Source organism: Pelophylax lessonae, assembly GCF_965119305.1.
Source record: "Pelophylax lessonae genome assembly, chromosome: 4".
NCBI classification, from domain to species: Eukaryota; Metazoa; Chordata; class Amphibia; order Anura; family Ranidae; genus Pelophylax; species Pelophylax lessonae.
Window position 1 is genome coordinate 196,013,311 of NC_138771.1, and position 12,682 is coordinate 196,025,992.

At 41.5% G+C, this 12,682-nt stretch overlaps 1 protein-coding gene across 1 annotated transcript in view; it reads right to left on the reverse strand.

Moving 5' to 3' along the window:
* Positions 1-12,682, reverse strand: part of COG5 (component of oligomeric golgi complex 5) — a 644,155-nt gene that overhangs the window by 611,066 nt on the left and 20,407 nt on the right. Inside the window, exons 4-6 of the mRNA XM_082254383.1 lie at positions 7,207-7,261; positions 7,055-7,124; positions 5,770-5,890 (exon numbers count right to left, since the gene is read on the reverse strand). Coding sequence (XP_082110509.1) covers positions 5,770-5,890; positions 7,055-7,124; positions 7,207-7,261 — 246 coding nt within the window. The remainder of the gene's footprint in view (positions 1-5,769; positions 5,891-7,054; positions 7,125-7,206; positions 7,262-12,682) is intronic.

Genomic DNA, 12,682 nt, shown 5'->3' on the forward strand with positions numbered 1-12,682 from the left:
AATACGCACAGAAACCAGACAATCTTAACATTTTAGGCTTAACCAAACTGCTGCTGGAACAACAGTCAGCCAGGAACTTCTCAGACTACCAGTGAAAACCAGTTTATAGGAATTATAAAGTCAATACATTTTTTACCTTAATGCATTCACTGCATTACGAATAAACCCCTGTTTGACAGGATAATTTGGTTGTTTGCAGGCTGGTTGGTAAATTGAGCAGGGAATCTCTTTGGTTCTTTTTTGCATGCGTTGCCCTCCCATGTGCTCCTTGCTGCAAAGGCGAGTTATAGATGAGGGCAGTGGCCATTTATTTGGAGTGGAGAGTACCAGCAGGGGACCCCAGAAAAGGAGGTTCAGGGTCACTCTTAACAGAGAAGGTAAAGTATACCATCTTTGCAATTATTAAAAAAATGGTTAGTTTTAAACTGCACTGCTACCCATACAACTGCACACTGTGAAATTCCCTATTGGGCAGTTTATTATTGTTGGTCTACATGGTGCTGGATGCAGACGCAGAGCTCAGGACACAAAGCAATTAAGATCAGTGGTCAGGTGTGCCCAATATTGCATGTGGCATTATTCTTGTGGAAGTACCATTTGGTTCAAAAGACATTTTCATACCTGGCAGAGGCCAGAGAGGCCTGTGAGGTGAGCCCTTTTGATACTAAAAGACCTGAGTTCTAACATTATTCGGCTGTATTCACACATGGTGTTTCCGGAGTCCACAACATGAATTGTTAGTAGCAACCCAAACGCTCTACAAACTCTAGGAGAATTTAGTGTTAAATATGCTGGGGGTATAAGTAACTTCAAAACCAATTCCATTTTGTTGTCTTTGCAGCTGTAGAAGTTCTCTAGGAAACCTGGCACTAGTGAGGCCTGATCTCCTTATTAAAACCAGTTGTAAAAAGTGAAGAGATAGCTAGAAACGTTTTTTTTTTTTTTTTAAGTTTTTAGCTAGAAAATGGAAGGGTTAGAATCCCTTCCAGGTGTTTATTGCTGGGCAGAGTCACACTTTTTATTGCCATTAGAAAAAAGTGATGTCAAATTGAAAACAATTCTCACCAGAACAATGGGAGCACTTGTACCTGTGATAACTGTCTACAAGGGATATTTCCATCAATTTCCTTTGAGATCAGATGTGAGGGAAAATGATGTCTATCCCCCTCCTTAACCACTTAAGGACCAAGCCTGTTTCTGACATGTTGTTTACAAGTTTAGAACCCCAAATAATATATATATATATATATATATATATATACACACACATACATACATATACACACACACACACACACACGAAAACCGGAAAGTTAGCCCAATTGTTTGTATATTGTGAAAGATGATGTCACACCACGTAACGAGATACCCATTTAAAATTGCGCACACTCGTGGAATGGCGACAAACTACGGTACTTAAAAAATCTCCATGGGTAACGCTTTAAACATTTTTAGCGGTTACCAGTTTAGAGTTACAGAGGAGGTCTTTTTCTAGAATTATTGCTCTCGCTCTGACGATCGCACCGATACATCACATTTTGAACACCTATTTAATTAATTTTTTTATTTTTAACGAAAAAAAAAAAATCTGATCACTTTTATTGCAATCACAAGAAATGTAAACATCCCTTGTGACAGTAATAGGCAGTGACAGGCACTCTTTATGGAGGGATCATGGGGGGGGGGGGGGGGGGGTGTCTAAACCCACACCCCTCCACTGCACTTCAAAGTATTCAAAATGCCGAAATCAGCATTTTTGAATACGGATACTTTTTTTTTTTTTAAATCGGCGCCATTGGCAGCCGAGTAAACCGAAAGTGAGGTTGTGACATACCTTTCGGGTTACATGATTAGAGATCTGACCTAAGCCGAATCCGGCTGTTTGCTCGAGTCTCCCGGTGGGATGGGAGACCCGGGCAGAGCCGTGGAAAGCAGCAAGGGTGGGAGGAGTCCCCTTCCACTCACTGGGATAAGGGTTGAGCGGCCGCATCCGTTATCTCCTAAAAGCCGACCGCTGGCTCTAAAAAAACGGTACCGGGTTGATGCCTGCAGGCATCATCCCGGTACAGCCACTTTTCTTTATGCAGACGTACAGGTACATTGGTTTGTGGGAAGTGGTTAAAAAAAAAAAACACACATACACTTGGGATGCAAAAAATGTGAAGTTTAGTAAGCAAGAGCTCATTCGTACCACCACACACCAACACACAGCCACTGGAGGAATAGTGCCAAAGAGCAGATCCTCACTCACGCAGTTTATCTTTTTCTCCTTTTTTGCTTTTTAGTTAGAACTTAATTGAAATGTCACAAGTTCCATTTTATTCAGTGCACTGCAGAAGCGTTGGGATATGGTGGTTTGCACTGTAACACGTTGCATGAAGAACTACGTTTTCAGAAGCATACCACCAACCATGCAATTGTGTAAACTATCCTCCTAGAACATCTGCCTTGTCTTTGCGTTGAGACTGTGCTGGCTAAGGCTGCCCAGAGAAATCCACCATAAATTGTGCGAAAGAAAAGGAATGGCTACAATCTATGGGAGAAACCCTCAGATTAGAAAAATATACATCTACCAACATAGGGTTGCCCCCAAAAATTCAATAACTTACGGGGTCCCTGGTTAGACACCCACGGCTTAAGTTCACTCGAATTAGTAATGGGCAGACTACTAATGGGTTGGGTTTGATTCCTTTAACCTGTGAATACAAGCCTAAACTTTCCACTGGAAGCGGAGGGCGAGTCTCAGAATAGTCAGATTGTGGTGGTAATAGGTTGGTTATATACAAAGACATGCTGTATAACTCTTCTCGGCAATGTGTTTATTCATGGTTACTTACAGAGTTATCTATGACTACCTATTATCTCTGTAGAACTATCACAGGAGTATTCTATCTGCATTCTTTGTACTGTGTGCTATTCTTTCAATAAAACTTATCTTTGATTAACAGAAAATTTGTGCAAAAGGACCAAAAAATGGCACCAGAAATAGGACCAAAAATATAGTGTCACACTTTTTGACCTGTAATAGTTTTGTAAAAGGAGCATTAAAGAACAAACCAGTGTTTACCAATCACTTTAAAGTGGTTGTAAACCCTTACATATACTGTATCCAGTGAAGTGACTGGCCTCAGGAGATGCACAGTGAAGAATCAAATCCTTCTTCAAAAGTTAAACCTGTTTATCTGCAGTTTTCTCTTTTCTAAATCTGTTCAAAGTGCTGAGTTGTTAAAGATTTTCTCAGAGTTTAAAAAACAGGGGGCAGAGAGCTGAAGTTACACTCGGCAGAGCTCAGAGAGGAGAAGTCTGCAAGCTGATTGGATGGAAGAGACACTCCCCCCCCCCCCCCTTTTCACACAGCTCACAGGAACAGAGCTGAGGCTGGAGGTCCGCCCTGTCAGAAGTGATTCGCACAGATGGCAGAGGAACAAATCAGCAGACAGAAATGCCACTTGGTGCTCTGGATTGAGCTTAGTACACATTATAGGGGGATGTGGTTTATTCATATTTTAGGTCTGAGGTTTACAACCACTTTAAAGATGTCAGATCTCATAGATGTCCATGCGATTTCCTTGTGTTTACTGTCCTAACTCTTCACAGTCTCATCTAACACTGTACTTTTACTGGTACATTACCTACAGAGCATTCAATTTAATTTAAATTTAATCCAACCAATATTTCAACAAAACAATTTCCTAAAGCATTGTGTACAGGAAAAAAAATAAAATAGTTTTTCAATATGTCAGCTGTTAGAGAAAAACAAATTTGGTTCCCATTCCAGAACTGCTTCTTTCAAGAGATACGAGATTACTTAGTTTAACAAGAGTAAAATACAAACCTTAGAGCGGGTTCACACTACTCCGACTTGGGACACGACTTGTGTGCCCTCAAGTCGCCCCAAGTCTCTTGTCATCACAAATTCAATGTAAATGAATGAGAGCCGTCTTAATATGCACTACTGAAGTCGCTCCGACTTTAGAAAAGGTTCCTGTACTACTTCAAGGCGACCCCTATCCGGCTTGTGCGCATAGACTTCAATGGGAGTTGCCTCCAAGTCGGATCCTTATCTTCTTTCAAGCGACTGTGATCAGACTTTCCAGGAAGAAGAAAAAGATTAGCCAGGCATTCCCCACAGACAAAGTCGCCTATCATTTAAGTCTCTTCAAAGTAGTGCACAAGTCTCTTCCAAGTCGCTTCCAAGTCTCTAAACAAGTCACTCAAAAAAGTCACTCCTTCATGGGGCGACTTTCTGGTCGCGGTAGTGTGAACCGGCTCTTAAACAGGTAAACATCTTTCATAGCGAATAGCATAAACATGGACACCATCCCTATACCTGATGGGAGTTTGTGCCAAGGCCCATTTACTTCACAAGTGATAAAAAAACACAAATGAGATATATGAAATATGTGTTGAAATAAAATTCAAATACTTATTAGAAATTTACCAGAAGAAAAAAAAAATCTATTGGCCTCTTTCTTTTTCAATAGATGTCGTAGTGCACATATGTCAAACATAAGGCCCGCGGGCTGAATCCAGCCTCTTTTATGTGGCCCTCACATCCAGGACTTTTTTTCATCTGAAACGTGGCTCTCGCCCTCCGCTCACCACTGTCCCTTGTAAACACAGAAGCCTTCTGTCTTTACAAGTACAGCTTTCGTCTCAGTGGCTCTCAGATCTCTGTCTGCCCTACACTCACAACAGGGACAAGGGAGATGCAGATGCAGTGTGGGATGGGGTATCACATGGTAAGCCGCACTGTAATCCCCATCTCTGCCCGGGTGAACAGGTGCTGACCAATGATCTCCAAGTGAGAGAGAGAGGTGGAGTCCCCTACACTGCTGGCAGGTACTATAGCCGAGTTGGGTAGGTGAGATGCAAGGAGGCTTTTTTGGGGAGGGGATGAGGGCTGTGGAGGGGGATGTGTGCAGAGGTGGGGAATGAGGGACAGTGGTGCAGTGGTCAGAGACGGGGAGAGGTGGAAGTGAGATTTGGGCAGCCTGTGAAAGAGAGCTGAACCCTGCATACCGTGTATAGTACACCTCTAAACCCAGCACTAAGTATGTAGCGCACTCTCCAACCCTGCACTCTGTACACAGTGTACCCCTGAATTATGTACATAACTGGTATTTATTGCTTCTTTAAGATCCTCCTACTGTTCAATTTGGCCATACCCACTGTGCTACACAGTTCTGCGGTGGGGTGCGGGTCTGGTTGAGTTCCTGCATCTATTCTCTGATAACCAAAATTAAAAAAAGCCCTGGATACATTTATATAGTCTTACAGATACAATCCTTGACAGCAACCATAATGCTGATGCGGCCCCTGTCGTAGTGTATATCCAACATGGAGATGACCAAAATACTTGTACTCAAGTGTAGAATAGGAATGACACAAATATAGCAGAGAAGCCTTGAAAGCACCAAGTATCTGCCTCAATACAGAACAAAGCAAACAATGGATTTCCTCACAAGGCAAGACACCTTGTGATTTCAAGCAGGCTATCCATAAAAATGTCTGTATAAGTAACCCGCTGTAACCTGATTTCAAATACCATTCCAGAAATATACAGCTATGATTCACAAAACAATGAAAAAACGCAATGTGCCTGCCACTTTAGACAAATCGCTTAGTAGACTAACAACAAAAGGTGGGGAGACACATTTGATATCAAGCAATCTGCATGTATCTAAATTGTGCTGATGCCATAAAACAATTGTAAAAAAAATACAGAAACAAAAATACAACTAAAAGGAAAAAACCATGAGAACTTACCCAGCTCATTAAGACTTTGTGCAGCTTTAGTTATCTCCCTGCTTCCGCCCTGCAGTTGGCCCTGTAGCCTCTTACTAAGATACAAGATGCGAATAATCCTCCGAAGCAAATCACAAGCGGACTGAAAATAAAGATTTTTTTTCCATGAATTATTAGTAATACATTACAGGTTAAAATCAAAATCCTGGAATATCATGCCAATTCTACAAAGTGGATTTACTTTGAACTATACAGTATCCCACAGAAGTGAGTACACCCCTCACATTTTTATTAAATATTTTATTATATCTTTTCATGTGACAACACTGAAGAAATTACACTTTGCTACAATGTAAAGTAGTGAGTGTACAGCTTGTATAACAGTGTACATTTGCTGTTCCCTCAAAATAACAACACACAGCCATTAATATCTAAACCGTTGGCAACAAAAGTGAGTACACCCCTAAGTGAAAATGTCAGAATTGGGCCCAATTAGCCTTTTTTCCTCCCTGGTGTCATGTGACTCGTTAGTATTACAAGGTTTCAGGCGTATATGGGGAGCAGGTGTGTTTAATTTGGTGTTATCGCTCTCATTCTCTCATACTGGTCACTGGAAGTTTAACATGGAACATCATGGCAAAGAACCCCGCATCCAATTCACATGACAGGAGACTGACCGGCTCTCAATGGAGCTGCTGGTTCACACATCTCCGGGGCAGCCGCAGAGCGCATTGCACAAGGGTACTGTGCGTCTTTGGCTCCATTTCAGGTCCGAAATAAGGCAAAACTTTAGGCCTGATTCGTCCCTGAAACGGAGAACAGGGACGCACCGGACACCGCATTCGCACACAGTGTGAACCCAACCTAAGGGGAACATTGACAAGTGTTCCAGGGAATGGATTTGCAAGATACATGTAAATACTCCTTGAATGGATTCTTGTGTGCAGTAATGTTTAAGGTGCCTAGTAGTTTATTATATCAGTTTGCCACTTTGATTCTAATGAAGGACTTTAACTACTTCCCACCCAAGGACGTACAGGTATGTCCTTGGGTTTCAGTGGTTATACCGGGATATATATATATATATATATATATACACACACATACATATATAATGTTTGGGGGTTCTAGTAATTTTCTAGCAAAAAATAAAGTAGATTTTTACATGTAGGAGCGAAGTGTCAGAATAGGCTTGGGAAGGAGGTGGGTAATGTCTTGTAGCAGTATGTTTGATTGAGTCAGACTAAACCAATAAGATTTATCATTATAAAAAAGACATATTTTAGTTTCAAATAAGTAACCCTACCTGCAGACGTGCCAGCTGTGCAGTACGGGACACAATTTTGTTATACGGATCTACAATCTTCGCTCTTATTCTACAATGGAAACAGAGGATTTTTTACTTGATTAAATACATATTAATTTTCAATACTTTTAACACTAACATTTCATACAAACCTGTCAATTGCACTTTGCAAAGCACCAATTCTGGTGTGCATCATCTGTAGAACACCTGCAAATGACATATGTTAGTTTAGTAAATTTAAGTACAATTACAGACATACACACAGACTCAAATGAACATCACTCTTTGAGGTTTCACTTATGGTATCATGGGCAAAAGACACCTGCAAAGCCTTAGTGATCATTTTATGGTCCTTTTTTTTTTTAGAGCTGTACGCTTACTTTTGTATCCATATTTGTAGGACTTCACTTCATAGCTTTACAAAACCTTATGTAATACATCCCATGCATATTCAAAAACTTGTGTAAGGATAAAAGAATATATATCATTTTATTTCATACACAACGTAAAAAAACATTAAAACGTCCCCCATAAAAAATGGATCACATATAATATTCCCAAAGAAGCGCATAATATATACATTTAGAAAGCTCCCTGCTGTTAGGTTTTTGTCTGTATTACGACATACATAGACCCCTCGACATTCAGCTCAAGCCCTTTCACACTGAGGAGCTTCAAAACTGCCCATAAAATGCTGAGCGCTTTTAAGGTGTTTTTGAGGCGTTAGCGGTGCGCTTTTTGTTTTTTAAAGACGTGACTCAAAATCTGCTCCAAATACCGTTTTGAGGCGCTTTTAAAGGTGCTTTTCAGGCACTTTCCATTGATTTAAATTGAGAGGGGCCTTTTTTTAAGTGCTCCAACGGTGCTGCTTACATGATTTTTTGCACCGCCCCAGTGTGAAAGCATTCATTGATTTTAATGGGAAGCAGTTTTCATGAGCTTTTCAGGTGCTATCTTTTAGCCCTCAGTGTGAAAGGGCTTTTATATGTAACAAAACAAACTACTGAAAGATCTGTTGGCATATAAATACTTTGCTTTTTAAGAATGTTGCACTTCTTAATCTATGCAAACATTCTTGTAACACCTGCTTCACCTTACAAATAGAAATCTTTTTCCTTAATGAAGAAATTAGGGAAAAACTGAACAAACTGTGTACTCCTAAAGAAAAAAAAAAAAAGGTGCTTGGCAAGATTATATTTATACAGAAAACTTGGCACGAGTTTGCAGAAAGGATATAAATATGGTTATAGCTCCACCTGCTGGAAGAGGGAAAGAATGCAACAAGTCTTCTGTAGAAATCGTGTTTCACGACGACGACATTGTCCTGAGATTTACAGTAAACCCCCGCTCCATCGCGGTTCAGTTTTTGCGGTCCCGGTATATTGCGGGTTTTTTTGTAATGTTATTTACTATATAAATCATTAAAAATGAAATATTTTTGTGTTTACCATAGCTCTTGCTATGTCTCTCAGTATCTTTCATGTGTTTAAATGAGTTTCTATTGTTTTAAAAGTGTGTTTAAAGACCTTAAAATGCTTTTACACTTACAGTGACAGTAAAAAAAAACATGCCTACAATGCATTTTAATAGGGTTTTTCTATTTCGCGGATTTTCACTTTTCGCGGCTGGGTCCGGAACGTAACCCCCGCAATGGAGGGGGGTTTACTGTACACATTGGAAGGTAGAAGGAAAAACAGGGAGAAATGGATAATTGAAGGATCCAATCTTAGCAAGACTGAGACAGGCAACCAAAAATAAAGTATTGTCAATGTTAATTAGCAACCCAAAACTCCTCAGGTGTTAAGCAAAATTAATTTATGTTAATTATACAGAATCCGAACTAGCAAAATGCTTATCTGACACCATCTTATACATGTACTTCCACAGCCAAAAGACGTTGGGTGTGAGGTCTCCAGGGAGGCTGAACATGTGTAAAACCAATGTTTTAGGGACATGCAGGCCTCCTTTCTTAAAGTGATATAGACCACATCAAGAAGAAGGCCTTTATTTGGTTTGAAATGATTGCTTCAAGTACACTTTCAATAATTCAATATATTTTATTTACCGGTACATTTTAAATAAAGATCAAACTTTTAAATACATTTTTTAGATCAAACCTTCAAATAAATGTCATTAAAACAATCAAAAATGACCACTCACTGATTTCTCATAAATACGATCAGAATGCAAAAAAAATAAAATAAATAGATTATCCAATTAGAACCCATCAGTGTACAACAGGTAAGAAGAAAGAAAAAAATAAAAAAAAACTGTGGGCTGCACTAAGCAGGCCTGTTATTTTACAACATCAAATTCCATAACATAATGTTAAGGCCCACAAGGCGTTAGAAAATACGAGATGCAAAGCCACTACCAATGCCAGGAAAAAGCAGCTGTAAAAACGTACTTTTAGCAGCTTTTTCCATTGGCGTTAATGAGTGTTTAGCTTTTAGCAGCGTTTCTCTCCCTCTATTCAAAATCAATGGTTGCCTGAGAGACGGTCTTTGATCAGACCTTCAGCCCATTGATTTGAATAGAAGTCACATCCAAGTCGGATCATGATGATCCAACTTGTGGTGCGACTTGTGCTCTGAGGATCTTGAAGGGGAACTCCACACCAAAATGGGAAAAAAAAACGGCGTGGGGTCCCCCTCAAGTTCCATACCAGGCCCTTTGAGTCCAGGATGAAACTTGAAAGGGAACCCCACGCCACAATGGGAAAAAAATGCCACCACTATGTGAATGGACTCCATACGAAAATTTCTGTACCCGCACAAAGCAATTCAAGGCCTGGAGATCCAAAATCGAGCGGACCTTGCCTTCCTTCCTGGGAACAGTAAATAGATTTGAATAAAATCCCTGAAAACGTTCCAACTCTGGATCCAGGCACAGGTGCAAGTTGGAAGGAAAGACCGAAACTGGATCTTGTAACCTGACCGAATAAACTTGTGGATCCATTTGTCTTGAATGAGAGAGGTCCACGGGTTTAGAAAGAAGCAAAGGCATCCCCCCACCCCAGATACAAGTGAGGGCGCCCCTTCAGGCAGAGGAGGGCTTGTCTGCAGAGCTAGTGGAACCCGTTTTTGACTTACCAGCCCAGGGCCTTTTCCCTGCGAAATGACGGGTGGAATTTTGTCCCTTGTCCCACATGCCTGCAGGACAAAAGGGCCGTTTGTGAGCCAAGAAGAAAGGACCACGTTTACAGCGAGGCTCTTTGCTCTTGGTAACCTGTGGAAGCAGAGTACTCTTACCTCCCATAAGACCTTTAATGATCTCTTCCATAGAAGCACCGAAGAAACTGTCTCCCACAAATGGTAGATCAGTCAGCACCTTTTTGGAAGACTGGTCAGCAGACCAGTACTTCAAACAAATCATGCGTCAGATGATGGCCGCAGTCACAGACACTCTGCCAGCCAAAGGGGCCGCATCCAAGGATGCATCACAGATATACAGTAGCCCCTGTATCAACTGATCCGCCAGCTCTGCCAGCTCAGGAGGATGTTGACTCCCTTTCAGATCCTGGTGTAAGAGTTTCGCCCATTCTGTTTAGGTCTGGGAGACCAAGGTGATAGCAAACACCGACCTCAAAATTAAACCCACCACAGTGAAAAGGAATCGGACCAGAGCCTCAGCTCTCTTGTCCACAGGGTCCTTTAAAGACGGGGAATCCTCCACCGGAAGAAGCGTGGCCTTATTTAATATGGAAACCCAAGAGTCCACCGCCAGTGGAACCGTCAGCTTCTTCAAAAGAGACTCCTCAAAATGTAATCTCCTAGCGAAACACTTAGGTATTCCAAACATGTGTTTCGGGGACCCCCACTGCCTAGCGACAATCTCATGGAAATAGGCAGGAAAAAGGGAACACCTTAGTCAGCTTGGATGGTCTACGGGTGCAAAGTTGCACCGGCTTAACTGACGCAGCATCAGCTGTGTCCTCCAATTTTTAAGTTTCCCGCACTGATACAATCAGTGCCCCCACAAGTGCCTTTTTATGCAAGGCCGTAGTGGAAGAGGAATCATCCTCACTGTCAGAGCACTCAGGGTGCGTGGACGCAGACCCAGTGGGTCAAATCCACCTCAGACACTGAGGAGGCAGACCGCTTTTGAAGGGCCATAACAACCTTTGATGCAAGTGACTGTAGGACCTCTGTCTTGGCCGCCAGGGTAGACTGAGACCCAGAGGGTCCCGCAGCTTCTGAGAGTGGGACAGGTGGTGCTAAGTGCACCAGGGACTCCATGGATAACCCTTAATATGCAAAGAAAAATTGTATTTATTTATTTATTTTTTTTTACAAAAAAAACCCCTCACACTGCTACAGGACTGCAAGACCCAGCGCACCAGCAGCGCTGCTATAGAAGAAGAAGGAGCTGAATACCCACAGGGAATCACCACCACCACCAATTTAGAACTGGATATAGAGCGCCAAGCTGCTTGCCATGCTGCGATTAGAAAGGAAGAGGAAGCGCAGTAATTGCCACTAGAGGCCCACCGCCGCACCACCGTTCCATAGGCCACTAGAAAATGGCCACCGCATTGACTTCAATGGGAAACTCCAAAAACATGCCGTTTTAAGATCATGAAGGGGGGGTGAATCGTGATCGCGATTTTTTAACGGTTAATCGCGCAGCTCTAATATATAGCAATAGCTAAATTAAAGGCAGGTATGTCTAGAGGCAGCCCATTTGTTTGTGCAATCCATGTGCACCTTACACCAAAAACTAGTTATAAACATATTTGCGTGGTTTATTAACCACTTTCCTACTGGGCACTTTTACCCTCTTCCTGGCCAGGCCAATTTTCAGCTTTCAACGCTGTCACACTTTGAATCAGTGCCCCGATTATCAGTGTACATGTACCTTTTACACAAGTCGGTGAGCGGCTCTCCTCTTCTCATGCTGTCAGCATGAGAAAAGGAGTGTCGATAACCGGCTTTTGTTTACATCCATGATTGGCTGTAATTGGACACAGCTGATCACATGGTAAAGAGGCGCTGATTGGCCTTTACCTCAATCTGATCAGCAGTGTCTGAAGGACACTGCCATCCCACAGTGTGCTGCTTGCGCCCGCAGCAGGCGTGATCACAGGAGGTCAGCATAAGGACGGCTTCCCAGAACTAGCCAGCCGCGCCATAGCCATCATTCAGCTATAGCGCGGTCGGCAAGTGGTGAAAACATATGTTCTGGAAAAAATATAATAAAATGAATTTTAATGCAAACACACACAATGGAATACCCAATTTTTTGGTAAACTATAAAAGACGAGGTTGTGTCGAGTAAAAACATACAAAATAGATCAAGTCTTTTAATTGTGTTCTTCTCTAGAGCTGGAATTATTGCTCTCTTAGATGTTTGCAGCAATACCTCACATGTGTGTTGTGATCATGGTTAAATACATGTGAGCACCCTGGGTGCGCGTTTGCATTTCCAAGTATGTGCAGGGCAGGAAGGGTTATGGTTAGTTTTTTTAGTTTTTTTTTTTTTTTTTTTTAAATACATTTTATAAATTTATTTTTTAACTTAAAAAAAAATATTTACCTTTATTGCTATCACAAGGGGTTAAAAAACCCAATGTGATTGCATTGAACAGATGATAGGTACTCTTTATCGAAACATTGGGGGTCTAATAAA